Source organism: Lipophrys pholis (assembly GCF_963383615.2).
Source record: "Lipophrys pholis genome assembly, chromosome: 4".
NCBI classification, from domain to species: Eukaryota; Metazoa; Chordata; class Actinopteri; order Blenniiformes; family Blenniidae; genus Lipophrys; species Lipophrys pholis.
Window position 1 is genome coordinate 24073851 of NC_137637.1, and position 27070 is coordinate 24100920.

At 40.7% G+C, this 27070-nt stretch overlaps 1 protein-coding gene across 5 annotated transcripts in view; it reads left to right on the forward strand.

The window, feature by feature from the left end:
• Nucleotides 1-3773: 3773 nt before the first annotated feature.
• cadpsb (Ca2+-dependent activator protein for secretion b) overlaps nucleotides 3774-27070 on the forward strand; it is a 68805-nt gene continuing 45508 nt past the window's right edge. For all 5 annotated transcript variants that reach the window (XM_080462095.1, XM_080462099.1, XM_080462096.1 and 2 more), the window contains exons 1-3: nucleotides 3774-4374; nucleotides 19557-19670; nucleotides 21870-22202. In XM_080462095.1, coding sequence (XP_080318221.1) covers nucleotides 4039-4374; nucleotides 19557-19670; nucleotides 21870-22202 — 783 coding nt within the window. In that variant the 5' untranslated portion in view covers nucleotides 3774-4038. The remainder of the gene's footprint in view (nucleotides 4375-19556; nucleotides 19671-21869; nucleotides 22203-27070) is intronic.

Sequence of the window (27070 nt, forward strand, 5' to 3'; positions counted from 1 at the left end):
TGTGATTGGATGAGCAGATTCAAAGTTCAAAACAAGAGATCTTTAATTAAAGAGAGAATCCCCCCCCCCCCCCCCCCCCCCCCCCCCAAAATAGAGCTTCTTTACATCAGGGAAGAAAAGCAAAGTTCATAACCAAATCCAGATCAAACTGGACACACACACACACACACACGCGCGCACATACGCACACACGCACACATGCACACACAGAGGAGAAGCAAACTAACAGACCCTGAACAAAGGCAGGAACATGAGGGAATACAAGGCATAAAAACAGGGCAATTCACAAAACTAACAAGAGAACAATGAAATGTAGTTTTGTCAAAGTGAAGCCCCTACAGAGAGGGTGGAGAGCCACACACTGCTCCACAGCCGAGAGCAGCGGAACCCTCGTAGGGTTTGCTGACCGCATCTATAACTGCATTTTGTTGCTTTTTACCTGTTACCTCCAACCATCACCGAGTTTGAATCCCTCCTCACAACCCAGAACCAACTTTGTTATGACAATCTCTTTGTTGCTTGTTGCTTTTTGTTTGTGTCCTATCCTTTTCTCTCTTTTAATCCACAACTGGAACAACACCACTGAGCCTGGTTCTGCAGGTTTTTTCCTGTTTAAAGGGAGTTTGTCCCTTTCCACTGTCAAATATATTTTTTATCTGTCAAGGTGTCTTGAGATTGATCACTATGTTGTATGTGGTGCTATATAAATAAAACTGAATTAACTCAAGCAGGGAATAGCAAGCAATTCAAGAGGGTAAATGTACTTTCAAAATGCTACTCAAATGATCTGACTTGTCACATAGGAAAACTTAAGAAAATAGTTTGTGATTTAGATTGTATATGCATGTTTGGTAGGCAACAAAACAAGGTCATAGATTTAGTACAGTTGTGGGCCTGATCTGCTGTAACAAATATCCATTCATTTATTTTCTCTACAGCTTTATTTAATTCCGTGTCACTGAGGACCGGAGCTGATCCCAGCTGGCAATGGGCGAAGGCCGGATGCACCATGGACAGGTCACCAGTGCATCACAGAGTGTACACAGAGTGAAAGACAACCAGATGCACTCACATTCACACCTGCAGGCAATTTAGCCACAAATAAATGTTTTAACTGTGAGAGAAAAATGGAAGAAAACTCACACATAAGCAGAATATGCAAACTGCACACAGAACATCCCTCAGCCAGATTGAAACTGGGAGTGTTGGTGCTGTCAGATGACTTAACAACATCATGTGTTGCTGTGGTTTTGTAAAAATAGAGTTTTCATAGAGTGAGAAATGTATAAATATTGGTGTAATTCAAATTTCTGAAAAGGTTCATATACAATAAGGAGAGAGTAACCAAAAAATAAGATGACAGTGCAGTACAAAGGAAAAACAAATCAGAATTGCATATAAGTTATAGACAATATAGCTTTTAATTACTTTGACTAACTGACAATACATTATCATACCTTTTCTATAAAATATTCATTTTGGCTTGAGGTTTTCAGTGTTTATGCTGAACCCTCAGCTATATTCACCAGAACCTCTGAAATACAAAATCTCAGCGAAATTATTAATCTGGCATTAGTGATGGATGTGTGGGATTTTATATAGGATGGCTCTGTTTGTATGCAATCTTTGGTTATCTTTAGTTATTATTCTTCTGAATGCATTTGATTTGATACAAAGGGTTTATTTTGTGATTTGCTTTTTCATTCTCTATTCAATGGTAATACTATTCACTATTCCTGGGAGGATCAATCTAATACTGTATGTCCACATGCGCCTCGAGCTTCCACAGTTCCACAGCTCTCAAAACAACAGTTTTAGACATATTGCTTTATTTCAGTGACTTTGCAACATGAAAGAAGCTTGTGCTGATAATAGAATCATCTAATTTAAAATGTCCATTTTAATATTGCGGTTGATTATAAGATACACTTTCAAGTAATGTTGTTTTTATCTATTTCAAATCTGTAAACTATCAACTTCCTTCTACCAATTGTGTGTTTCTCAATGTCCTTTCAAATGTGGACAGATTTAAGGGAAAATGTGCCATTTCCTACTCCAGAAATCATTTGCAAGGAGACTACACCCTGAAAACACATCTGTCAATACATTCAAAGTTATCATCAGTAATCTGCTGAGGTTTGAAATGTTTATCTATTCATTATGCTGGAGAGCATATGTCCAGCATATTTTAGGTTTCTTCTTGCTGTAACACATCTATTTGCAATGGAAGGCTCCTTTCTTGTGATGACATAAACATTTGGCTCAGTGATGAAGCAGGGAGACGTCTAAAATGGAGACCGGGGCCATCCATATACTGTGTTTCAGTTCATTGTGTTACTTCAGTTCATTTTTTTTCATCAACTACAACCCATCTCAAAGCACTTTCACAGAGGAAAACTCAACAATTCCACATAAGCAGCCATCGACGATGATGAAAAGGAAAAGCTCTTTCGTAAGAGGAAGAAACCAGTGCAGAACCATGCTCAGAGGTGGTGACTTTCTGCTGATCTGGTTGGGGTTAGGGGATAGAGAGAAAAGGATAGGACAGAGACGGAGAGCAGCAAGCAACACACAGACACACAGATTGTCAATTGTGAGGAGGGATACAGACCCAAGTACAGATAGAGGGTGACACAAGCAAAATGAAACGGATTGTCAAAAATCCACTGGCTTATGCTACTTGTTTCCATGTTTTGTTGGATTACACTTTGTCTTGTAATTATACTGCACTGGCTACTTTTGACAGGTTGCAAAAGGATCTTCATCTCGGTGCATCTTCGTGGTAAAACGAACAATTATAATGGAGATGTGAGAAACGGTTTTCCTCCACCCAGAATTTGTATGTTAAAATGCTGTGATGTGAAAGTGGTCTGCTTGTGCTTGTAACATTGAGTGTGATTTATTGTAAGGTACCATCTTGAATGGGCTGCATGGTCACGTGGTTATTTTATGACTTAGTAGTACAGCAAAACACTGCCTGCTGATGCACAGGATAAAACATTATATTTTGCTGTATCTCAATCAATCGGCAGTTTTTATCTTAAAAAAGCTTCTCAGATAATGATCTGCACATCACTTTGTACATTTAGGTTTGAGATGGATATCGTAGCATTATGTGCAGCTTCAAAATACATCTAGGTTGCAGTTCAGAAGATGCAAAGACATGGTGCCATTTTTTTTTTAATGATAAAACAATTTCCACGCGTGCAGAAATAATTATATTTTTGCTCAGGAATCGGGTGAGAGGGAAAGAGAACGCAGTCCAGTCACTAAGGTCACTTCACCCTTCAGCCCGCTGCACATGGCACTCGCAGCCATTCTGAAAATCTGACACCTACTGTTGTGCAGCCCCACAAAGCCGAATAATGCTCCCCATTTCAGTCAGTGACAGTCTCAGAGAAACCCTGTGGCAGCCATCTTAGGTGTACCAGCACTGCAGGACGTTATGAGGAGCTACAATAAGAAAGAAAGGAGAGAAGCCGCGCATCCCGTCACTCTCTGCGCCTGTGGTGCGTTCAGGACCACGGACAGCTCCCGTCGCCTCAGCCTCCGCCTGGCAGGAAGGGAGAGGCCATCTCCCGCGTTCACCAAAAAAATAAAAAAAAATAGATAAAAAAAAATAGAAGAGGACCCGCTCTGGTCCCCCTCATCTGTACACTACACTCGCCTGCCCTGCCCCTCCCCTCCGCTCCATTCTCACCTCCCCCCTCTCACATCCGCAGCGGTGACTGGCCAATAAAAGAGAGAAAATACGTAAGCAGCGACGAGCGCTCGGCGCAGGCGGAGAGATGCTCCGTGTGAAGCAGACTGAACCTTTTCCAGCACCACTCATACTGCTGACATCCCTCAGCAAGCGAGTGCAACCAGGGCCCATCCCTGTTTCGACTTCGGGCATATTCTACTAGATATCCACTGTTGCACAATTTATCATCTGCAGACTTAAAAAAAAAAAAAAAGAAAGAAAGAAAGAAAGAAAAAAAAAAGAAAGACGCCAAAAAGGTCAGTGCATCTGCAGGGGCGCGTCGCTTCCAGGAGAAGATGTTGGATCCGTCGTCCAGCGAGGAGGAATCTGATGGGATAGTGGAGGAGGAGAGCAAAGAGGCGATGGCACCCCAGGCCGGATCCCGCATCTCTCCCAGCAGGACCAGCGAGAGCTCAGGCGGACTCGCTCCCAGCAGCAGCAGCCGCAGCAGCGCCCGTCCGACCAGCCCGAGCCCGTCCGCCGCCAGCGAGGAGAAGGAGGACCTGGAGAAGCTGCACCGGGAGGAGGAGGACCGCAAGAAGAAGCTGCAGCTCTATGTGTTTGTGATGCGATGCGTCGCTTACCCGTTCAACGCAAAGCAGCCCACGGACATGGCAAGGCGACAGCAGAAGGTAAGGGCCCCTCGGTGCAAAGGCATAATTAATAACCACATGATGACGAAATGCCTGCTATCACATCGCAGATGTTGTCATTGATGACCTACATAAGCTCGAGCACGGAGAGGGGTTTTGGCCACTGGGCCTATCAGACTCAATAGTGCACGCCACGGTTTGTTATTTGACGCAAAATGTAGAAATCCTCGGAGCATGACAGGAGCACAGCTCCGGATAGTATGAGCTCTCACAGTGCTGCAGAGCTGCAGACTGAGTGCAGTCCATGCTGCTCCAATACACAAGCTCATGAGTGAGAGCAGCCCTACAGCCCAGCAAACACATCAATTGAAAGGGCATTCAGGAGGTAGTGGATGGCGATTTACAACAGGACGGGTGTCCATGTCGTCGCTGGCCTAAATGTTTGCTCTCTGCAGCTTTGCATCCTGCCTTTTCAGCATATCCTGAATATCAAGCCGTTTGCGTCATCATTTATCCCGTCAATTTGGCCTCCCAAGGTGACTTTTAGGCACAAGCCACTTGAGGAGGGTGGGTTAATAGCCTCTCTCCTCTGCAGATGAGCTTGGCTTTCCTCCATGGGCTGAAGTAAATTAATTGGATCAGAAAACAATTTCCTACATCCACACAATTAATGCATTTATCCAGTATTATACACAAGGTTAAGAGTCAGAGCTTTATGAGAGTTACTGGAAAAGAAAAGGCTCACATCCCCTTGTTACACTGCTGCTATGTTGCTCCCTTGATGGTAAAGCCAGTTTTGGGTCATGGCGTCCTTAGTGTCAAAGTCACCATGCTCGGGCCCTACTTTACTACAGGAACAATTGATTGTTTTCACAGATTATTAGCTGGCTTTGTGTCCTTGTTCTGTGTTTCTTATTGTCACACCAGAAGTAGGCCACTGACTGTTTATTGTCCAAGTTAAAATCTGACCTTAATGTCCAGCATGTTACATATTGGGCTATTTTTATACACACAAAGCCAGAAAAGAACATGGATGATTTCGTTTTACAGCAGGTAATCATACTTTCCCTAACAGGGCCTAAGTTGTGTTTGGTGTGCTCAGTGGACTTAATGAAGAATCATTCAGCACAGTTAATTACAGGCTAATCACATGTCACTCACCCATTTGAAGTGCATGTAAACAATACCATGGAAATCCCATTTGTATAGCTATTTTAGCATGCGGCCGACCTGTCTTCCTTTGGACACGGTTTAGGCCATATGGTCTGAATTTTCTGCTGACTCATGCACAAATGCATGTGGGAGGCACAAACCACAGTGTTTCCATCAATTTGTTTGTTTGTAGTCCTGTCGAGTGTGGGTTACTGATAGTTTAATGTCTGCTTAGTAATGCACTTTCAGAACTCATGCCACAATTAGCTGTGGGTGAGTGAAACCTCTGGACTAACAATTCTGCTTAACCAAGAAACCAAAGTTTGCCTGCATTCCAACAGCCAGATTTGTTTCTAATCCTACAACCAATGGCTTAATCTTAAATGATATGTACCATTTTTGTTGTTGTTGTTGTTTTTTTTTAAACACAGTAAATTACATTAACTGAATTCAACTTTTTTATGATACACAATCATTGTACTACATGTAGCCCTAAAATCATACTGATGAAATTTTGGAGTCCTTTAACATTGTAATGTCATTGCATTGTACACTGGTCACCATTTCAACGTTATTGAGGTCTTTTTCTGTCCCATGTGGTTATGAAGAGTCATTCATTTACTCAAGTGAAGATGATAAACTAACTACACAAATGTAGTCTCATAAGGTCAATTCCTCTTATACCAAAACCCGACAACAATGTGGGCTCCTCAAATGTCCATAAATAATGAATTATTCAGCAGTACTGAATGTCCAATCTAATGTAGCCTATTATAGTTTTGGATATTATAGGCTATAGTCACAGAAATATGATGAAGCAATTTTTGTGATGAAAAGACTTAAAGGCCTCAGCAAAACATGTGGAACAGCTCCACGATAATCCGTTATTAGAAGCTCTGGCACACAAACAGCAGTGATGGGCTATCACACAGAAACAGACCAGGCTGCAGTCTATGTGAGCTCTGCTGCTGCTGCTGCTTCAAATGCTTTGTTACAACCTTGTGAAAGGATAAACCAGCAGGGCGGTAACAGACAGCCGCTCCCCTTTGAGGAGTGGAGGAAACAACTTTTTGTTCAGTCTAAAAGATGTCTTCAGCAGCAGCTGGATGAAGGCTGCTGCTAGTCAACAGCTCCTCCAGTGAATGCACAGGACTGGCTGGTGACACACTTGTTTGTAAGCTCGGCGAATCATCATGGGAGACACTGACACTGATTCTCCTCCAATTGAGAACATAAAGCAAGTAATCTATTAAGCACATTGAAAGACGGCAGTTATTCTGATGCACCTCGATATTTGACATATATAACAGGAAGTACTTTGACGGAGAAATAGCGAGAGATAGTAAAACGATGATGGAAAGTGTTTTTTGGTTGTCCCTGTGTGTTTTCTCAAGAAAAATGTATTTTAGTCGTCATTCTCATATTTTTGTTTATTGTCTTGACTTGGCTGGTCGCTCTGTTACAAGCTTTGCTTGTCGGACACTTTGGCCCACAAATCACGTCAAATATTTGGTAAATGGATTTCACTTATATAGTACCTAACAGCTGCGTGAGCATTCATGACTGCGGCCATACAAGGCGCTGTCACTCCAAAGGGAGCGGTTTGGGGTTCAGTGTCTTGCCCAAGGGCACTTCGGCATGCGGGCAGGTGGTGATGGGATTCAAACTCCCGATTGGGAGACGCGACCGCTCTACTAACCGAGCCATGCCGCCCCCAATATTTAATTGTCATTGAAATCTGTCAAAGCACAAGAATAGAGCAAACAGTATGAAATATGCAAATATGTTCGACTTGGAATGCTTGTCAAACATTGGCACGTTGTCATTAAGAGCGTGTCAACTTGTTTGCAGATCAAAGCAGCACTTTGCTTCAGCGCTGCCCCACAAAGTCACCATCATGTATGTGGATGACTCTCTCTTGTTTGCTAATGTAAATGCCAATCTGATATAAAAAAGAATCAAAGACAACAAAACACAGTGTTTCTGTACATGCCTTTTGTACACAACGACCGGTCTTTTCAAACCTGAGAAAAAGCACTTTAAAAAAAACAAAACAATCCAAAAAGTGTGATCCCTAAGGATGATCTGATTCAATTAGCTCATCTGCCAGCAGGTTTACTTTATGGAGTTCTTCTTGGCTCAGCATTTTACTACACTCTATGCTGTGGATGGTTTGAGGGAGAGAGGCTGTGAATAGTGCAGCAGGGTTTGTGATGGGAATTTGAAACAGTCTAAAATGCAAATTGGTGATACTTGGAAGAAGTTTGCTACTTTGGCATTTAGTGCTGCTGGCAAAGGATTTAGGGTGTCTCATTGTGAATTATTTTCTTTTCTTGAAGCTTTGTTTCTTTAGCCTTTTTTTTTTTTTTTAAATCTTGAACTACATCATAGATTTGAAATCATGTTCTTGACAGTTTACTGTATCTGGATGAGAGCTGTCCTTATGCTCAGTTTTATTTGATGATGGCGGTGTCGGTTTTCTGTCACCTCTAATCAGCTGCTTGAAGATAAAATGAAAAAAAAAAAAAAAAAACATTGGTGGAAAAAATGTCGCTCATGGATGAATTTAAATGTGGACAGCTGGTGCATTATGTTAGACAAAATGTGAAAAAAAGGACCCCTTTGTAGAGATCAGCGGTATATTTGGATAGTAATTATTGTGACACAGTAAAGATCAGACTTTTATTCTTTGCTGATGATTTAATACAGGTGTTCAGAGGATGTACCTAATAGCAGTTTGTGATTCAAGTGATTGAGGACAGATAACACAAGTGACACATAGATCACTAGAAATGTAAAAAAAGCATTTGGAAAATGTACTGTTTCTGCAGAACACATTTTAATTAATGTGGCTCTACCATTACTCATATTGTGGACCTCCTATTTATTTTTTTCTTTCGAGAGTGTGTATTATTCCTATTTTTCCTATTTCTCTGAAAAAGAATCTAAAAGTCTTTCTTAAAGATGAGATGAGATGAGCTATTTGAATGGCGAACACGTAGCTTGCGATAAATCAAGGTGAACTGTTGAGGCTCATTATGTTCATGAACCACACAGTCATGTGGGCAAAAGACAGCGACAGTAAATGGAAAGCTCAAGTGTGACACTGAAGTCATTTGCATCATTACGTAAGATCTCTAAATGGTGTTCTGCCGGAAAAAAAGACATCGTTCAAGAAAGAAAGACGCACCACAGTCAGTGTCAAAGCTTTAGCAACAAAACACGATCAGAGTATGAAGGCTAATGTAGAGGGAAAAAAAATAAAAAATTATTTTCATCATTTAAGAAGGAAAAGATTTTTTTCCCCCTCACATTCAAGCAACACAAGTGTTGAGATTGAAACTGTTCATTGATGGCACGCATACTAAAAGTGGATTCAGAAGGGGCGACAGCTGAAGAACAGCAGGCGAACTACCCCCTCATCCATGGTCTGTGCAGCCACGTGTAACGTATCGCAGCTCCGCAAATTAAACATCTCCTCTGTCAGGAGGGAAACTGAAGGTCTTCTAAAGTCATCAGAATATTAACAACGTCTTTTCCTGAAGGACTGACTGCTTTGAAGTCGGCACCTGCAGACCAGATAGAATTGACTTGTCTTTCAGATAATAATCCAATCGTCGTGGCTGATACTCACAGAACAACAGAATTAGCAACAGAATTGCAAATGCCCGATCGTGATTGTAAAGCATTTATTGGGTGGAGGGATATTTCACACTGGTGGGCTACAGATTTGACCTCTTCACTCTCTGTATTTATAATTTGAAGTGTTTATTGTCTTAATATCGTCTTTCATCCAAAATATTGTTACTAACGCATGTCGACAATTATAAACTATCCCACATTTAAACCTTAATCCTTCTGGTACATCAGAGATATATTGCTGTTATCTGAAGGACACACAATCCGGACATGTACTAGATTTGTGTAGCTGTGTTGCGCTCTGCATTCGAGGATTGAGGAAGATTAATCTGCAGTGTGGGCAGGATTTATTTTGTTTTGCTGCTACATAGGATAAAATCCATACTCACAATTCTACACATTTGAAGTATGAAGAGCGAAATGAAGACTTGGTTTGATGAAACTGGACAATAGGACACTAGCCTTTAAAAAAAAAATACCACATACATATAACAAATCAACATCACTGCTATTGTTTATGTTGTAATTATTGTCATAATTTCTCCTCAATTTCCATCCTTCTGGCTATCTATTGCGCCGCTTTATTCTACCAAGGGTGATAAGCTGCTTGAGCTGATCCCATCTGACTGTGGGGAAAGGCAGAGTACACCAGCACAGATCACCAGTTCATCACGGGGACCAAAACCCCACAGGCAGTCACACACATTCACATTCACACGTACAGCCAAGTCTCCAGGTAGCCTCAAATGCATGTTTTCAGACTGCGTGGAGGAAACTGAGCTACTCAAATCTATGCACGCACAGAAGATGCAAACTCCACACACAAAAGCCCTCCAAACCCAACCTAGACTCAAATATACACAATCCTATGAGTGAACTGCTAAAGCACTGGAGGTGAAGCCTTGACAAAGCTTGATAAATTAATACAATAGATGCATTGATTATTATTTTTTCTAATCACCCAAGTCTTTTTTTTAAGCATTTTGCTTTGAAAACACATTAAAGTAGTCCCAAGTTGATTTTCTAATAGATTAATCAGCAAATTCATTAAAATGTCACCTTTAAATGTGAACTGCTCCTTTGGATTTGTGTTGTGAACAGCCAGGGTGCAGATTTATTTTCTGTCCATTGTTGACATGAATTCTGCAACAATTGAAGCATATATTATGCATCCATAATGTATGCCAAACTCTGAAATATTCAGGAGGCTCTGAGATTGTGAGACTGCTTGAACAACTGCAGCATGCTTGAATAACAGCTGGCAAAAATGTTTATGCAGGGTAGACATTTTGATAATGACATGAACTTCCCACAGTCACATCAATACTTCTGTGTGAAATCCAATAGTTGAACAGAAGCCGGGTCGCACACTTTGAACTGTCACACTGATCACACACTTTCCTTCTAGACTGTGATTGTGAGTTTTTCACATAATTACAACATAATTTTTCTCATAATTATGAGATTCTGAGTCGTAATTATAAGTTCCGAAAGTTACAATTACACACAAGAAAAACCTCTGTGAGTCTTTTGATGATGTGTGTTTATCATATTTTGCTGAGGCCTCTAAGTGAAATGAAAGCTTCTTGGCTGTTGGTGGTCATTTAGGACGTGAGAATGTGTTTGTGCAAATGAGCACTGTTGCCTTGAACCCTGTGAAATATCGCTTCAAAGGGAAAATTACTCAGGTATGAGTGGGTAACCACAAACAGCAGAGAGACTGAGAGAGAACGCAGCACTGATTTTTCACATTAAAGACCAAGGAGCTAAAGCCCGACCATTACTACAGTTGTATGTTGAACCTCTTTCCTGTTTTCTGATGACTCTCACTGAGGCATAAAGCACACAAATACCAGCCTGGAGTTGGCATGAGGCTATAAGTCAGGTGGACAGTTGCTCTGAATCCTCTTTGGGCGTGTCATGTTCACTACACCTCTCCCCATCTGATACTCATCAAATCCCAGTCTGCTCTCAGTCTGCTTCGGAGGAACTGCATTTTAATCAGGATCATTCATCACTAACACTGATGACAGAGGGAACATTACCGAGCATGCACTCGTGGAGAAGAACAAACCCGATAACCTCATTTAAATACAAACCATTTGTTAACATGTTCCCACGGCACTTGTAGAAAATTATAAAATGTGCATATTTCTTTAGCTGGGGAGTATCTTACCCTCACAGCTGAGCTGCCAATAGTACTGTTATTCTTTACTTAGATAGGATTACTTAGTTACCGGGTTAAAAGTTTTAAAGTACATGTTGTAGAATGCATTGAAGTACAAAAGTAAAACATTTTTTTTAACTTTATTGATAAGCAGTGCCTTTTTTGAAGCTAACATGACTCTTTCTTGATGGTGGTCATATGCACATACACACATACGGACACACTAACTATTGTTATCATGGTGCCACGTTTGTGAACATAAACACACCAACTTAGTCATTAGCAATGACAGATTAAACTTATATCACAATTTTTACCCTGAATTTATTACCTACATTAACAAGCTTATAACCAGGAGGGACTGCATATATATATATATATATATATATAAATAATTCCTTTTGTTACTGAAATGGTACTGGAAACAAGAGGGCAGCATGGTGGAGCGGTGGTTCACGCTCTCGCCTCGCTGCAAGAAGGTTATGGGTTCAAAGACCTTTCTGCGTGGAGTTTGCATGTTCTCCTCATGTGTGTTTAGGTTTCCTTAGGTTAATTGGTGACCCTAAATAGCCCAGAGGTGTTGATGTGAGTGGGTGTGGTTGTTTGTCTCTGTGTTTGTTCTCCGATGGACCTGCAACCTGTCCAGGGTGTGTCCTGCCCTGTGTCATAGTTAGCTGAGCTTGGCTCCGGCGGCCTCACTGTCTATCACAGGATAAAGCAGTATAGATGAGGATGGATGAATAGGAAATGGATGGCTTTTATCCAAACGTCTGCAGCTGTATTGGTAACTGTTATTATCGGCTGTCTTGAGCCTTTCAGTTTACCTCATCGTCCATAGAGGTTAAAGAAAGCGATGAGCCTCAGCCAACGCTACTCAAGGTCACTACAGAAATGAAGTCCAAATACTCCGTTGTGTGCCACTCCCACCTCACAGTCACTGACCGTTGAACGGAGGCGGATCTCTTGACTCTTCTATTAATAATCCTCCAAAAGATCCCTGTGAAATATCCTTATTACAGCTTTCCCTCCTGTGTTTTTTAGAGTTACAATAGAGTTCATCACATTTTTATTCTGATGCAATCGGTGTGATCTTTTTTCAACGTATCAACGGTTTCCTATAGGTGCATAAACACATTGCAAACATCAAATGGGAGTAATCTGAAATATGAGAGAGAGAGAGAACAGAGAAGGACAGTAAGTGATTTGTGATGGGCGGGTGGTAGCGAAGGATTTATGTTTGAGACTCTTGATGAGAGTAATGCACCAGTGAGATACTGGGAGATACGGACCCACCATCAACTTTGTTTGCTCTCCATCATGAAGTGGTGCTGTCAGTGATGCAGTTAGTGCTTATTAGCGTTTAGAGTCTGTGACCCTGGAGGAAGTGATTTTCATCATGAACTGTGAAAGGTTTTATAGCAGAAAGCAGCCTGGATGTTATTTTGCCACACCCAGCTCTGCTGGGGTGAAAAAGTAGAGAGTGCAGTTTCACTGCATGCGGTGGATGGAAAGATGTGAGTTGATTGCCACTTGATGTGATTGTCAAGTAATGTTGTAATGTAATGCTCCTGACAGTATGTGTATTTAGCACACATCCTCCTCTTAACCAGAACTACTGTTCATTATGATATCGAAAAATTTCAAAACGCTTTTGCTGAAAGCAGAAAAACAGAGCGTTCACTCCAACAAAAACCATTAGGGAGGTCACCAAGACTTCTGCAGTTCGAGCGCGTAATCACGGACAGACAAGATTGTCATGTCACACATTTGTAGAATGTCTTGTCAAAATCACACGGTGATATTGAACAAAAAACTCCTTTCAGCCTGAATATTATTACTGTCATAGCAGGTTTAATCTCACAGTAAAGAAAAAAAAAAGTTCCCCTGATACTGTAAATGCAGTGCGTTTGGAAACTATAAAACATGGTGTTACACCGCCCTGTGTAAAGATAATTACATTATAATATAAGTCCTCAAATGGCTTTTGTTACAAGCTGGCCAAGTATACTTCTACTTCAAAATCCCTACTTTATACGTATCAAGTCTGAAATGCAATAGTTTGCTCTACATGAATTTGGCCTGCATTTCTGGGAAACAGTTCAGTGGATTATTTTTCTTTCCCCGTTCAATGGATGTTCATATGTTCATACCATTTTGTGTTCTTAAGGGATTATTCTGCACTCACTAACTGGATGAACATACTGAGGAACCAGCAGAGCTTTACGGCTGATGCCAGTCAGTTGGTGGTGTAATAATGAATGACTGTTACAAGAAGGGGATTGGCTGGTTGTGAACACAGTGTTCTCCCTGTATATATCAGCAGTGCCACGCCACCGCGCCCGAATATGACAACAGTGTGAAGGCTGGTTACACAGAGCCGGAGCTCCCTTTTTCATTCCTGTTTGCTGTGTGTCAGGCTCTTGTCTGCAGAGTATACACCTGGCTGTTTACTAACCCAGAGGAGTGGTATTTGCTCACACAATGCTGCGCGCGTGTGTGTGTGTGTGACTTCAGAACAAATCTATGTGAGCATGTCTGGTTGAGGATAATGGCTTTGTACATCTGTCTTGTATAATTGTAGTTTTGTGACCATAGTCAAACGCTGGTGTTTGGTGTTTGATGAGGCCTGATGCTGGTTGATTTTGTGCAGCTGTCAGGCAGTGCTTGTGCCCTCACTTTGTTTGCTGTTTACTCAGATGTGGGCTGGTGGTGTCATCTGCAACATGAATGAAATGTGTGTTTGTCTGGTGAGTCGATCCACTGATATCACGTTTCCTGAAAAAAACAACAGAAGAGTTAAAGCTGATTTGTTCTGAGCATGGTCACAATGCTTAATAACGTTTAGTGTGTATCTTTTTCTAGCTTTTCATTAGTCTTAATGAAGTTTAGATGCAAAACATAAACTTGTGTGTGCCCTCAGCAGATACAAGTCCAAGTATTTATATTTTGAATGCCTTACCAGCATATGCTTATCTTAAGATTTTTGAATGAGTTGACAAAATCAATTACCATTAAATTAACTTCTGCTTGCCACAGATGACTTTCCATTTATTTTGCAGCCATTTCATTTTGGAAAACTGCCCAATTTAACCATCCTTCAGTGTTTTATAACTCAGTGAAGGAAGCCCAAATGTGAGTCAGCACAGCCAAAGCCTTATTGCCCGGAACTACACCAGCTACAGTACACAGTACACTGTATTCAATTAGACAATTACTCCAATCATCACAGCACTGCAAGATATAGCTCACAAGTTGATGTCATGCTCATTCAAAACTTCGACCAGATACGATGAGTCTGCTATCTGATTTTCAACACTGTTTTCACATAATCTTTTTTTTTTTAAATTGCAGAGTCTGACCATTATTATTTAGAGTGTATGGTATTCACTGTGTTGTAAGGTCAAACAAGCACAACAATATTTATGGTCATTTATAGTGTTTTGTCTTCATCTCATAAAAAAATTTGAAATTATTTACAGCCAATTGATATTTACTTTATTTTGTAGGAAACTACAATCAGACTTTTATTTAACAATAACCTTTTAATTCAATTTAATTATAATTTTAGTTTAATAAGATTTGACCAATCCATAACATAATAACACATTCACTCTTCATCTGTTTGGTAAAGGTTTGCCACATTTGGAGGAAATCCGTAATGTAAAACATTAAGTTAACATTGTTTTTAATTTGTCTAAAGATATTCAGTATTCTCTGTTATGTCATATCTAACTGTACTACTTAATAATTGATGATCTGATGGAAATAATGATTTCATTTCTACGCCTCTGTCTGCTGTTTGAAAATTGGGAAAACGTGGAAACATACATTGACATCAGAATAGACTAAAAATCCATTTTCAGTTCACTGAAGAATCACTAAAGGAAGGGAAGATTTTACCACATATCTGCCTGAAGGGCTTTAATAGCATGAACCTTTGTTAAAGGCTCAATGGGCTTTAGGAGACAAGACTCACATTTTTCGAAAAAAAATCTTCTGTTGAAACTGTCAGGCTTCTGATACATTTTAAATAGAAATTTACAAATTCTATCTCTCAGTTCAAAGACCTTAAAATAGGGACACATTTTACACTTTTTTTCTTTCAACTCTGAACTTTTTATTCAGACTCAAGTACTTTTTCAGCTACTCAATTTATCCCCAAAAAATCGAATCCGCAGTCTGTTTAAACCATAATGAAGTTAGTGTATATGTGCATGTCCTATTCATTGATATTTTGAAAAGTGATGAATGTCGCTGCTTCATTGCAAGCAAATGAATCACTGCGTAATACTGCAATCTTGATAAGAGCCACAGAGAGAGAATCGATGTGAGTAAAGCAGGAAAGTAAGTCTTGGGAGTCTGGCCTACTGATGAAAATGGAGGCATTTTCTCTCATCCATCAACTTGGTCCGATAATCAGCACGATTCTCCAATCAGCAGAGAAGTAAAACAGCATGAACGCTGGGCATCATAAATACTTGATGTATTTGAAGTGTGCTTTGGTGAAGGAGTGGGCACAACTCACCTGCTTTACTGCTGCGTGCTGCAGTGTCGGCGAGCCAACAACTCACGCACACATGCAGTTAGCAGCTCGCTGTGTTGTCACAAAAAGTCAGATCAGGCAAGAGAAACTGTCAGCACAAGCCAAGGTATTATTAGCTTTGACCTTTCATTGTGAAAAATTTCAGGTGAAACACAAATGTGTTCTGCCAGCGTCTCCACCAAAATACCCCCCCCCCCCCCCCCCGTGTCTTAGTGGCTCTTAGACTATTGTATGTAAATGTACAGCGGTAACATGTGAAGTTTATTGAGGCCCCTCTTGATTTTGAATTAATTTGGCAATAAAAACTTGGTATTTTAATCTAGTGTTAAAAGCGAGTGAAGAATATCAACTTAAGCTCAGTATATTTAATTTGACTTTATTAAGGACAAAGAAAATAACACAATCCTCACAATACTGAGGCTTGAAAAGATCTTGCATCTTGAAAAATTAACAGAACAATTAATCAATTATAGGAATAGCTGCTTGATTAGTTTTCTGTTGGTGGATTGCTTGACTAATAGTTTCAGCTCTAATCACAGCTGCTCATTAATGTATGATCAGAATGGTTTAAAATCCGATTTACGCCACACCCCTTTGCTTTGCTGTTTGTGTTCACTGTAAGGCTTTTCAAAGTGTGTTAAGGCTGTGTAGCAGAGTCGGTGTTGGGGCTGGGTTGAATATGGATGACTTCGGGTCTGGTGGTGCAACTGCTCACTTTGCCCTGAAATTTCTCAGTCAGCTCGGTTCAAATAAGTTTTCACGCTTCTTTTCAAAAGCCCAGCAGCCAAAAAGCACCATCTCAGACTGCATTTTCCTCAACATATTACACATTATTCATACCGTCTTCTTATGTTGTAGTTTTTCCCCCGCTTTGGAAATGTAGCTCAACACTTCTTTCATATGTATTATCTAGAAATCTGGTCTCATGAGAGTGAGATTCTCATATGTTTCAAACATAGTCTAACCTTTATATGTCCTTCACTGCTTGACAATGTACATTCTAAGCACAGGCCATACAAAGTGAAAGCTGCATGGGCACTCATGTCAACTTCAGCTTCCTTGTGTCTCTATAGACTGGTCTCAAGTACACGGTAGTGTTAATATTACCATTTCATTAAACTTCACAATCTATGAAAACCTTTTCTTTTAAGTTAATTGGTCCAAACACAAATAAGCCTGAAACCTTGAAGCAAGATACGTTATTGATCTCTGATGTTGTTGGTGTACTGCTTTGTGTTCTCATACAACTATATAGGTTTCACTCCACTGCAAGGCAAAAAGAGGACTGATGTGAGGGTGGAATGATTTGTCATACCTTGAGTCTAATTTTATATCTGTTTATACCTGAAGTCTTTCCCCACTGCAACATTTTGAAATATTATGTCCCTTGACCCTCACTTTCTAAAAATAATGGGGGGTGGGGGGGCATATCGGGGTAGTACGATGAACACACAGATGGTGTTGAGATTGCCTCACAGGCACATGATACGTGCTACTTTTCCATCTCACTCCCACACCAGAGTCTGTCACTTGCAATGTGCTGCTGAAAACATGCAGACGCACACACATTGCCTGCAGGTCCAGTGCTTGTTTGAGATATACAACAGCTTGAACTCTTAGATTGAAGCCAGTTGTCAGAGGGATATTGTCAGTCTATTGACTGCCAGGTCACTGATTCAGTAATGCTGTGTTAGTCAAGGGAGGTTTTGGGGAAAACACCACACGTGTGGAAACGGTAAACCAGAATAGCAAGTGATTTTACTGGAGAACTGTGGAGGGATGAGGAGTATAATAATATACAATTTTCCTCTTTTTTAACTGTTTTTCATCAAATCACAATATTTGAAACCATTAAACTTCAACAGTATGACTGAGTTACACAAAGCGCACATGTTTTTTTTTTTTTTTTACTTTCCATGAAGCTTGCAATACAAATAATATGTTGTTAATACATTTTAGTGATGACACAACTTCACATTCACATTTATCCACCTTTTCACATTTATCCATTCATCCTCCGTCTGTACCACTTAATACAACTAAGGGTCATTGACAAGACAAGACAGAAAAATGGGCCAAAACATGCATTTATATTTATGCTTAGGGGAAATTTTGAGTCACCAATAATCCTCAAATACATGTTTTCAAACTGTGGGAGGATACCACAGTACCTGGAAAAAGAAAATGCTTGAGCAGGGAGAGCATGCACACTAACCACTGAAAGGTCATCAATCCCAGACTTAAACTGCAGATATTCCCAATATGAGAGAAGAGTGTGAACCACAACACCACCATGGGGTCTTGTATTGATTTATCTTCTGCTATTTCCCCCCCCAAAAAATGTTTAGTACTACTGTGAGGAATTCAATGTTTTCTTTATTTGTTCATATCCATGTTGGCTGGAAACAGGTCACAGGGCTCATTATGAAATCTGTTGAAATGCATGACACACCTGGCTCAGACATAGGACATTACTAAAAATAGTACATTATTTCAACCCCTCACCCCCAATTTTTTTTTATTTTTCTCAGATTATCCAAAACTTTAATGTCTGTGTTACTGATGACAAAATTATGAAAGATTCTACCACCACATGTCTGAGATACGACTTCAAAACACACCAACATTCTGATATTTAGCAGGTTTGAAAATTTTTTGACACACCACTAGTTCAACTTTGAAGCAAGCTTTGGCATCTATCTACGTGACATCCACCAGAAAAATACAGACGTTATTCAACAAGTACAAAAAGTGGCCTGATACAAGAAAGATATTCAGAAGATCATCAGATTCTCGATAGACATAGCTGCAGGAGAAAACAATCAGACCAGCAAGCAGCTGCTGGCATTGATGAAGGTGATATTGCGTTTCTTCATTTTCTTGTGTTTTACCGTGGCTTTATGTGTCTTGACCTCACCTGTCGACAATATTCAGTCTGGATCTTAAAACGCAGCCAGGCCTGGACAGTGTCCAGTTGAGTGATGTTAGTGACATCTCCTCTGTTTGCTGATGATGTTGTCCTTTTGGCTTCACTGGACCGTGGTTTACAATGTCTGCTTCAGCCGAGTGTGATGTGTTTTGAGTTTTCGAGATTTCTAAGTTCAGGGCTGGGAGAGGTGGGGGTGTTATTTCATGCAGGTTTTGATTTTATTCATGAGTGATGGGAAAAATGTGTCGTCTGATTGTCCGCAGTTTCGACACAACAGCTGCAGTATTGTAGTGTTTGAATGCAGGCATGAAGACGGCGCTCAGCTGTAAAGCAAAGCTCTCAGTTTAACTGTTTTAATTCCCACTCCCACTTCCAGTCGCAATCTCTGGGCAGTGATGGAAAGAACGAGTTTGTGGATACAATTGGGCAAAATGAGGCTCCGGAAATTACTCTATCTGAAATCTTGAGCAGCTCGAGGATTATGGAGGGCTATTATTGAGCCGTTGGATGATGATTGTCTAAATTGGGATGCAAAGGTAAACCTCGGGGAGACATTGTGCTTCCCAGCTGGCCGGGAAGAGCTTAGTGTTTCCCTCGGGGGAGCTTGAAAAAATTTCAGGCGAATAGGATGTTAGGGCAAATCCCTGTGGATTATGTGGTGTCTGACCTGGGTAAACCATTTAAAATGACGCAATGATTATCATGTAAAACTATTTTGTGCATGTTGTAAAATGTTGCCATTCTGTTCCTTTGCTCAGATGTCCTCTGTCTTTTTTTTTTTTTGTCCACAGATAACCAAGCAGCAGCTTCAGCAGACCAAGGATCGCTTCCAGGCTTTCCTCAATGGAGACACACAAATTGTGGCTGATGAGGCATTCATCAATGCCGTGCAGAGTTACTATGAGGTACTCACACGCTGTAATCATAGCTGCACAATCATAGTCACAACCACTTTTTCTCCAACCACAAGGATATGATATTGTGAGATGCTATGGGCACTTATGTCTGATTTACTTTGAAAATGCTGCAAAATATTCGAGAGCCTCACTGCAAAATGTGCATAATTGTCGCGGTGGGATAGAAACAACATCCTTTCGATTCTGCGTGAATTTACAATCAGTTTTTACTCTGAAAGTTCAAAATGCACTACCCAGTCCTCTCTTGCTATTCCATGTCAAAATGCCTGAATTCAGAAGGCTGAGTGGTAAAATGGTGGCTGAGGCTTTTCACTGCACAGATTATGAGTCAGAGCATGTGGTTGACACAGCCATCTTTTCCAACCACACTATTCAAACTGCAGATGAAAAAGTCATTATTAGCAGGCATACGGTACAAAACGGATAACGCACTGCATCGTGGGATATGCTGAAGGCAAAAATTCATGACAAGAAAACAAACTATTATGACAAACAGAAGATTGAAATTGCAACCGTATGGACACACATGCATAATGACTTTCTGTTTGTGGAAGTTAATTACAGGGCGACCTCTGCTCTACGTGAACACATGAGCGTGAAAAAAAAAATAATTCCAACTTATTTGTGTTTTTTTTTTTTTTTTTTAATGTCGATGTCAAACTCTGTACAATTGAAAATGTGGCTGGTGGCGGAGATAATAATCACACTGCAAAGAATGTGCTTTCAAAATGAACGAATGGGAGTCTGCTCAATCATGCACTGCACTGCCTGGCTGCCCCAGCCAGCGATCATCAGTGTCATAACAAACTTTTAGGCAAACACATTTTTCGCAAAGTGAGGAGCATGACATGTGATTACTGCTGGGGACGTTTGACTTACAGTCCTCATCGAGCTCGTGTCGCGTCTACCAAAAACAAATGTCAGGACTAAAATACAATCAGACATGCATTTTATGCATAGACAGTACTGCTTTATATGGATCAGATCGACATGGACAGCTTATTTGTACCATTGATATTAAATGATATTCCTGAAAATCAGATATGCTCTGTATAAAACCTGAATACTAACATTTCTAAAACATGTTTGAACTATTTCACTCGGAGGGTTGTGTTTCGTGGATCCCCCTTCATCACAGATGGAACAAATGGCCACACTGCTGTAATTAGATTGTCGTTCGGGGTCTTTGCTCTTCATCAGTTATGTTCAAGTACAGGTTACATCATGTCAGTTGTTTCCATGCTTTAAAATCGTGTATTGTAGCCGAGGACCCCGGCAATTTCAGGTAATGTTCAAATTGATCTGATTAAAAAGAAAAAACAACTAACAAACAGACAAACCAAAAAAGAGTTTCTGCACATAGAAATAATGAGGAATGAACTCTGTACAAAGATATTTTATACAGACGAATTGACTCACATATATGCTATTGCTGATGCCATAATATGTGGCCCAAAAGTAACAAATGCTTTGACTAGTCTTTGAGAGTATTTTGTGTACTTTATCAATATTTTTCAAAAACATGACTTTTACTTGTAGTAGAGTACATTAAATAAATACTCTGTCTCTGATGGTTGATCCTAAGCATTTTTCATATTCATGATCATAAGTGGTTACTCGATTTGGTTAAACCCTTCCTCGGTATTAGTGTCAGCAGACAGATTTTGAGGTCCTGGTAACCTTGTACTGAAACCGGAAAACCTTTATAATCCAATGAAAAATACACATGATAATCTGGGCCCTTTATTGTGTTGTACCAAGCCAAAACACATCTTATCAGGGCAAAGTACAAAACAAATTCAAAGCTTTTCATCATAGAGAAAAAAAACTCTTGAGCAAGTTTTCAAGTAGGACAGTATTTTCTGGCTTTTTAGCCATCATGGACGCGAAAAACAAAATGTGACTGTCAAAGTGACAAAGTAATCCGCTCTGATGGTTACATCACTCGATACTGTGACAGGATAGTCTTGTGTGCCTCTCTTCTTGATAGTCTGTCATCAGCAGGAGGCAGAATGCTTGTATTGAGTCACAGCAACACATACGTGTCTGTTCATTTTCAATTCATTTAACATCGAATGGGGGCAGATATTGAATGTGTGACAGCAAAGCTTTTCACGTCTCTGCCATGTATTTCAGTACAATGTTTTACATGGTTACAGCGAGTAACACTGGTCTCTCACAATGTAGGTGTTCCTGAAGAGCGACCGCGTGGCTAAGATGGTCCAGAGTGGCGGTTTCTCAGCCAGCGATTTCAGAGAAGTGTTCAAGAGGCACATCGAGAAGCGCGTGCGGAGCCTCCCGGAGATCGACGGCCTGAGCAAGGAGACGGTGCTGAGCTCCTGGATGGCCAAGTTTGACACCATCTACCGTGGTGATGAAGACCCGCGCAAGGCGCAGCAGCGCATGACCGCCAGCGCTGCGTCTGAGTTGATCCTCAGCAAAGACCAGCTCTACGAGATGTTCCAGAACATCCTCGGCATCAAAAAGTTTGAGCACCAGCTGCTTTACCAGGCCTGTCAGGTACCTTATCATACTGCACCTACAAGTTGCCATATTGGAGTGGGATGGATGTTTTTTTTTTCTCAGCACACTTGGAATTTATTATTATGTATTTATTTAAAAAAACCCAAAAAACAATAATTCAGTTTCTTAATGATTTAGATTTGTTAAGGCATCACTCATAACCCCCCCCCCCCCCCCCCCCCCCCCTACGTGCCTTATTAAGTATTTAAGTTTCAGATTCTTAGCCTTGCAACACGTACATACGTTTTTGTTGTGATTTGTTTTAAACTAGTGGTTTTCAAAGTGTGTTCCGTGCACCCTCAGAACTACAGGGAGGTGCAGGAACAGAAAAATCTGCCTACACTTTGAAAACCTGGGAGACCACAAAGGTCTGTCGAAGCAACATGTCACAACAGACCCTTCTGTGGCCTTCAAGGTTTGAACATAACAACACAAGACACATTTTTCCTTCAGTTACAACAGGCTACAGGTCCCCCATTGCAGGTTGGGAAGTGATGGCTCATGAGTAAATGAATCATTAATAAAATAAACAAGATGCATCAGATTGTATGAATATTTGTCCAACATTTAAAAGTTACCACTGGTGTTAAATAGACATACCAGCAATTTAACGTCAGGTATGTTTTGTGGAGCTACACCCCTTGATACCGAGCCAGCAACACTTCATTGCAGTTGATATATGCTGAGATTGCTGCTGGATAATAGTTGACACTGGGGTGCTTGTATCAGACATAACTCTCCTTCTCTTGCTGTCTTTACAGCCCTCTGTGGGACTGCTGAAAGCAGCACTAATGTAGTCTTTCTCCTGGATCTTGATTAAAAGTCTTCCCATGGCAGGATTTGGAAGGGGCCTGTGACACTTTTACATCAGCTTATCATTAAATGTATACAGAACATACCTACCCCGTCTTGGTAGCATCCGGGCATATCAGATGGATTTATTTTCAAATCCTGAATTTCTATCATGATTGATTTTGATGTCAAGAGCGGCAAAAATATAAATCCGAGCAGATGGCGTGTGTTGCTGTTGAACAAATTAGGTGTTTCAGGATTGTTCAAATGTCTCAGCTGCAAAAGATCAATATAGGCTCTGTTCTGCATGAGTGCTCATTAGTTAGTTCCTTCCAATGCTGAGGTGCTGCACATCGCCATAGCCCTCATACCCACTGTGTATTATTCCTCTCAAGCCTTTGAAGATGCTTAACCTAGTTTTTTATATGCTGGCAGCAGAGCTGTGAGTTTAGGGTCAGAAATCTGCATGCAGAACATAATGCCATTTCCCTGAACAGATCTTACGCTGCACAATGCAGCGCTCCTGATAAACACTGAACAATACTTCACCGGGAATGCATAATGTATACTGCAGCAATGTATTTGTACAGCTTCATAATGTGGGTTATGGCAATTACAGGAAGGTGGAAATTGCACATTGCTTTAGGTTTATAGCTGTAAAAAAAAAATATGTATTTGTTTTAAAATGATCATTCATTTACTTGCACATGAATCAATTTCAAAAAACAATTTTTTCAAACTACCTTCCAGCTGTTCTTGGCATCCATTCTTGTTTAGTCTGCTCTTGTAATGAGAATATCAGACTGTCCTAATGATGACTTTGAGCATCTCTCAGTAAGAAACCAGCAACCGTGGTTATACTGCTCTCTGCGAAATGATAAAACCCGCACTAAAAAGGAGATGCAGCAATCCAGTCAGCATGGCTCAGGGCTGCTGGGATCCGATGAAAGGTTTTCATGGATTGGCCGGGTTTCAGAGGCCATCATTTTTTAGCTGCTATGGCTGGGGATTTACTTTTTTTTTTTTTTTACAGTTACATCTGAAGGAAGCACTGGTTTATTCCCGTCGCATACTGAAGTGTGAGCAGCCCCTGGAAATGACTAACAGACTGATTAGACTGGTGCGGCCAGCTGCTGCAACAGCCACACTCTGAGCATGCTCAATTCCCTAATGGCTGCGCAGTTATTTAGCTGCAGTGACACCAAGCATGGCCAAATAACTGTAAGAAAATGTGTTTGGTGTCTACGCCACAAAACCATAATTGGTTTAACCCTGTTTACAAAGCTTCGTGACCACTTGCATTATGGGCAGTGGTGACGTTGCCTAAAATAAATATTTTAACAGAGTTTGTTTCTGTTTCAGTAAGAAATTGGAGGCAGAAATCCATCATATGAAGTGCATACTGCTTTGAGAGTAAAGACAGACCAATTCTGCCTTGTTGCATTCTTTTAAGTTAAAAAAAACAGCACGGCACACTTTGAACACTGCATGACATTTAACAGAATCCCTTTCAAGATAATCCTCGGCCTTATTATCACATTCATTTGCTAGCTGTGTTTTTTTTTTTTTCTTTGTGCAAAAACTAAAATTTCAAACAGTGACTGCAGTGTTTCTAATCGGGTTGGTTCATTGTGAGTTTGTGCTTCAGTAGACATATTAAGTTTCAATTGTTAATTATAATTTTACTTATAACAGCCCGACTACAATCCATCACATTGTAATCACGATACTGGTATAAATATCTACCACGGCCTTGATGATGTATTAATAAACGGTGAACCATTAGGAAGCAGATCAAGGCCAACATCTATTAGTTTCTTCTATTTCAATATCTAGCTGGCAATTAACAACATCAGCATCTTTAGTCTCTCTCCTTGCAATTGATTATCATAACTGTTTAGTTGTTGTTTTTTTTCTTTTTATTGACTCATAAATGAACTGACTGATTGTTTCATCCCCAACATTGTCCCCACTGCTGACAGAGTCTGAGGTATTTTAATCACTGATATTTATTCACATCAGTGGACTCTCACTAACTAAAATTATTCCCTGATCTCAAGCGGCTGATTAAATTACCGCAGGCTGGCAGTCATCGAAAAGCACAAGCAAGTCAGAATGAGACTTTTCCCCCCACAGAGACATACAGTAAATCATGGCCTGTGGGCTCCACGGGCTGACAGACCATACTCAAATCAGCTTTGCCTTTGACGGGGCTTTGAAGGTGGCCCCTCCTCTTCCTCTTCAATTTGTCTTGTCAGCAACTGTTAGTTGGGAAATGAAGCCTGAGCTTTCCCTGGTTTAGCCTGTAGCTGATATAATTGCGTAATGGAGACTCTTCGCTGCACACAGGATGAGGAGTGGACCGAAGCATTTTCCTGCGCCTGCCGAGCCACCGCTAAGCCGCAAAAGCACTGGTGCTGAAACTCCGGGTGAAGCATGGCCGTGTCGGCACAATTTTTGAATCTGGACAATGTTTATTGTGTGGAAGAAAAAAAAACAAACAAAAAAAAAACAAGTAGAGGTTTTAAGTTTCAAACTAAAGTTTTTAACTACTCATAAACCATGCTAAAACCTGGCTCACGGCTCCCTTCACTCTTTTAAAGGATTGAATTTAAATTGTTTGTCAAATGTTGCCTACTGACTTTTGTGAGATGCACGCAGAAACAAGGGGTTGCATTTCAGATAACCCATTGAATACAAACTGTCTTATTTTATACCAAATGACGAACAAAGTTTATCAAGCCATTTTTCCACTTGCATGAAACAGCAAGAATTCAGTATGCAAAAGGTAAATTTTTTTTATAAAAAAATAAAATAAAACAATGACCAGAAAGATTGAAATGACAACATAGTTAATAACAAATGCAAATATAAAAAACAAAAATCAATTAAAGAAATATTCAATAATATTGAAAGACAAAATAAACCAAGAGTTTTGTTTTATGGTCTACCATTTAATTAACTTCATCCAATTATAATAGCTGACATAATACACTCACATGAAAGAAACCTTCTGTTGGCTGTTTGGACACACGCAAGTTTAATTATAAACCAGCTTCTGTGACTCCTCCAGGTCTCAACCAGCTCTGATGGAGCCCTGTCCACACAATCTTTGTTTTTAACAAAAATCTGCCCCCAGCCATTCTCGGTGCCTGCTGCTAATGTCCCAACATCCACCCGGGAATCCTTCATCAGCTGGGCTGCTAACTACCCACCTGCTCCTGCTCTGTCCTTTAACCTGCAGTCGGTCTGGCTAACACTAACAGCAGGTGGCGTCACCTTTGTTCAGATCCCATGCTGCTGTTGGCTTCATCATCGTAAGGAGAAACTTACCTTTTAGCTATTCTTACTTTATATGAGATTGCCTGTCCACCTCTGTAATGCCTGCTGGCCACTGACAGCAGTGACCTTTCAGCAGTTGCAGGCTGAATGAGATTGGGCTACTGTGGCGCGCACTAGGTGATGTCAGTACTGGTAGTTCACGTAGATAGTGCCCTAAGCTCTCTGGCCCTTTTTCACAGCCGGGACCTGCTTTTCACTCCTGTCAAGGCCGAGATGGGAGTATAGAAAGAAACCAGTCCCATCCCCCACACCATCCCATCCCCTAACGGTTTCTCCACTCGTTAGCCATTTTGCAGATGAGCTACAATATGAATATACCGACAATGACCAATTTTATCTGCTGCTGTCTTATTTGATTTCAGCAATGAAACGTTTTGCTGAGAATGTTCCTCGACGTCTGCTGCATTTCGGGGGTTTGTGAGAAGGAGGAGGTGCACAGATGAGCCGGTGAAAATGCAGCGTCAGACAATGACCAGCCAATGCTGCTGATTTTTCAGGCAGGGCATTCTTTTGGGATTGCACGAGTCAGATGTCGCTTGCACCGCAGTCCAATCGTGCCCAGAGCTCTTGAGTGTTTTGACAGGCAGTGTGGGACTGCCGGCAGGAGGAGAAGAGAAGCTGTTCAAGCACAGCTCAGGCAAGAAAGCAATCAGTATCAGTCACAGTTATGGCGGTGGATAATTCCGCTTTTTGCTAGTGGACATAAATGTGAAAAAAAAGAAAAATACAGG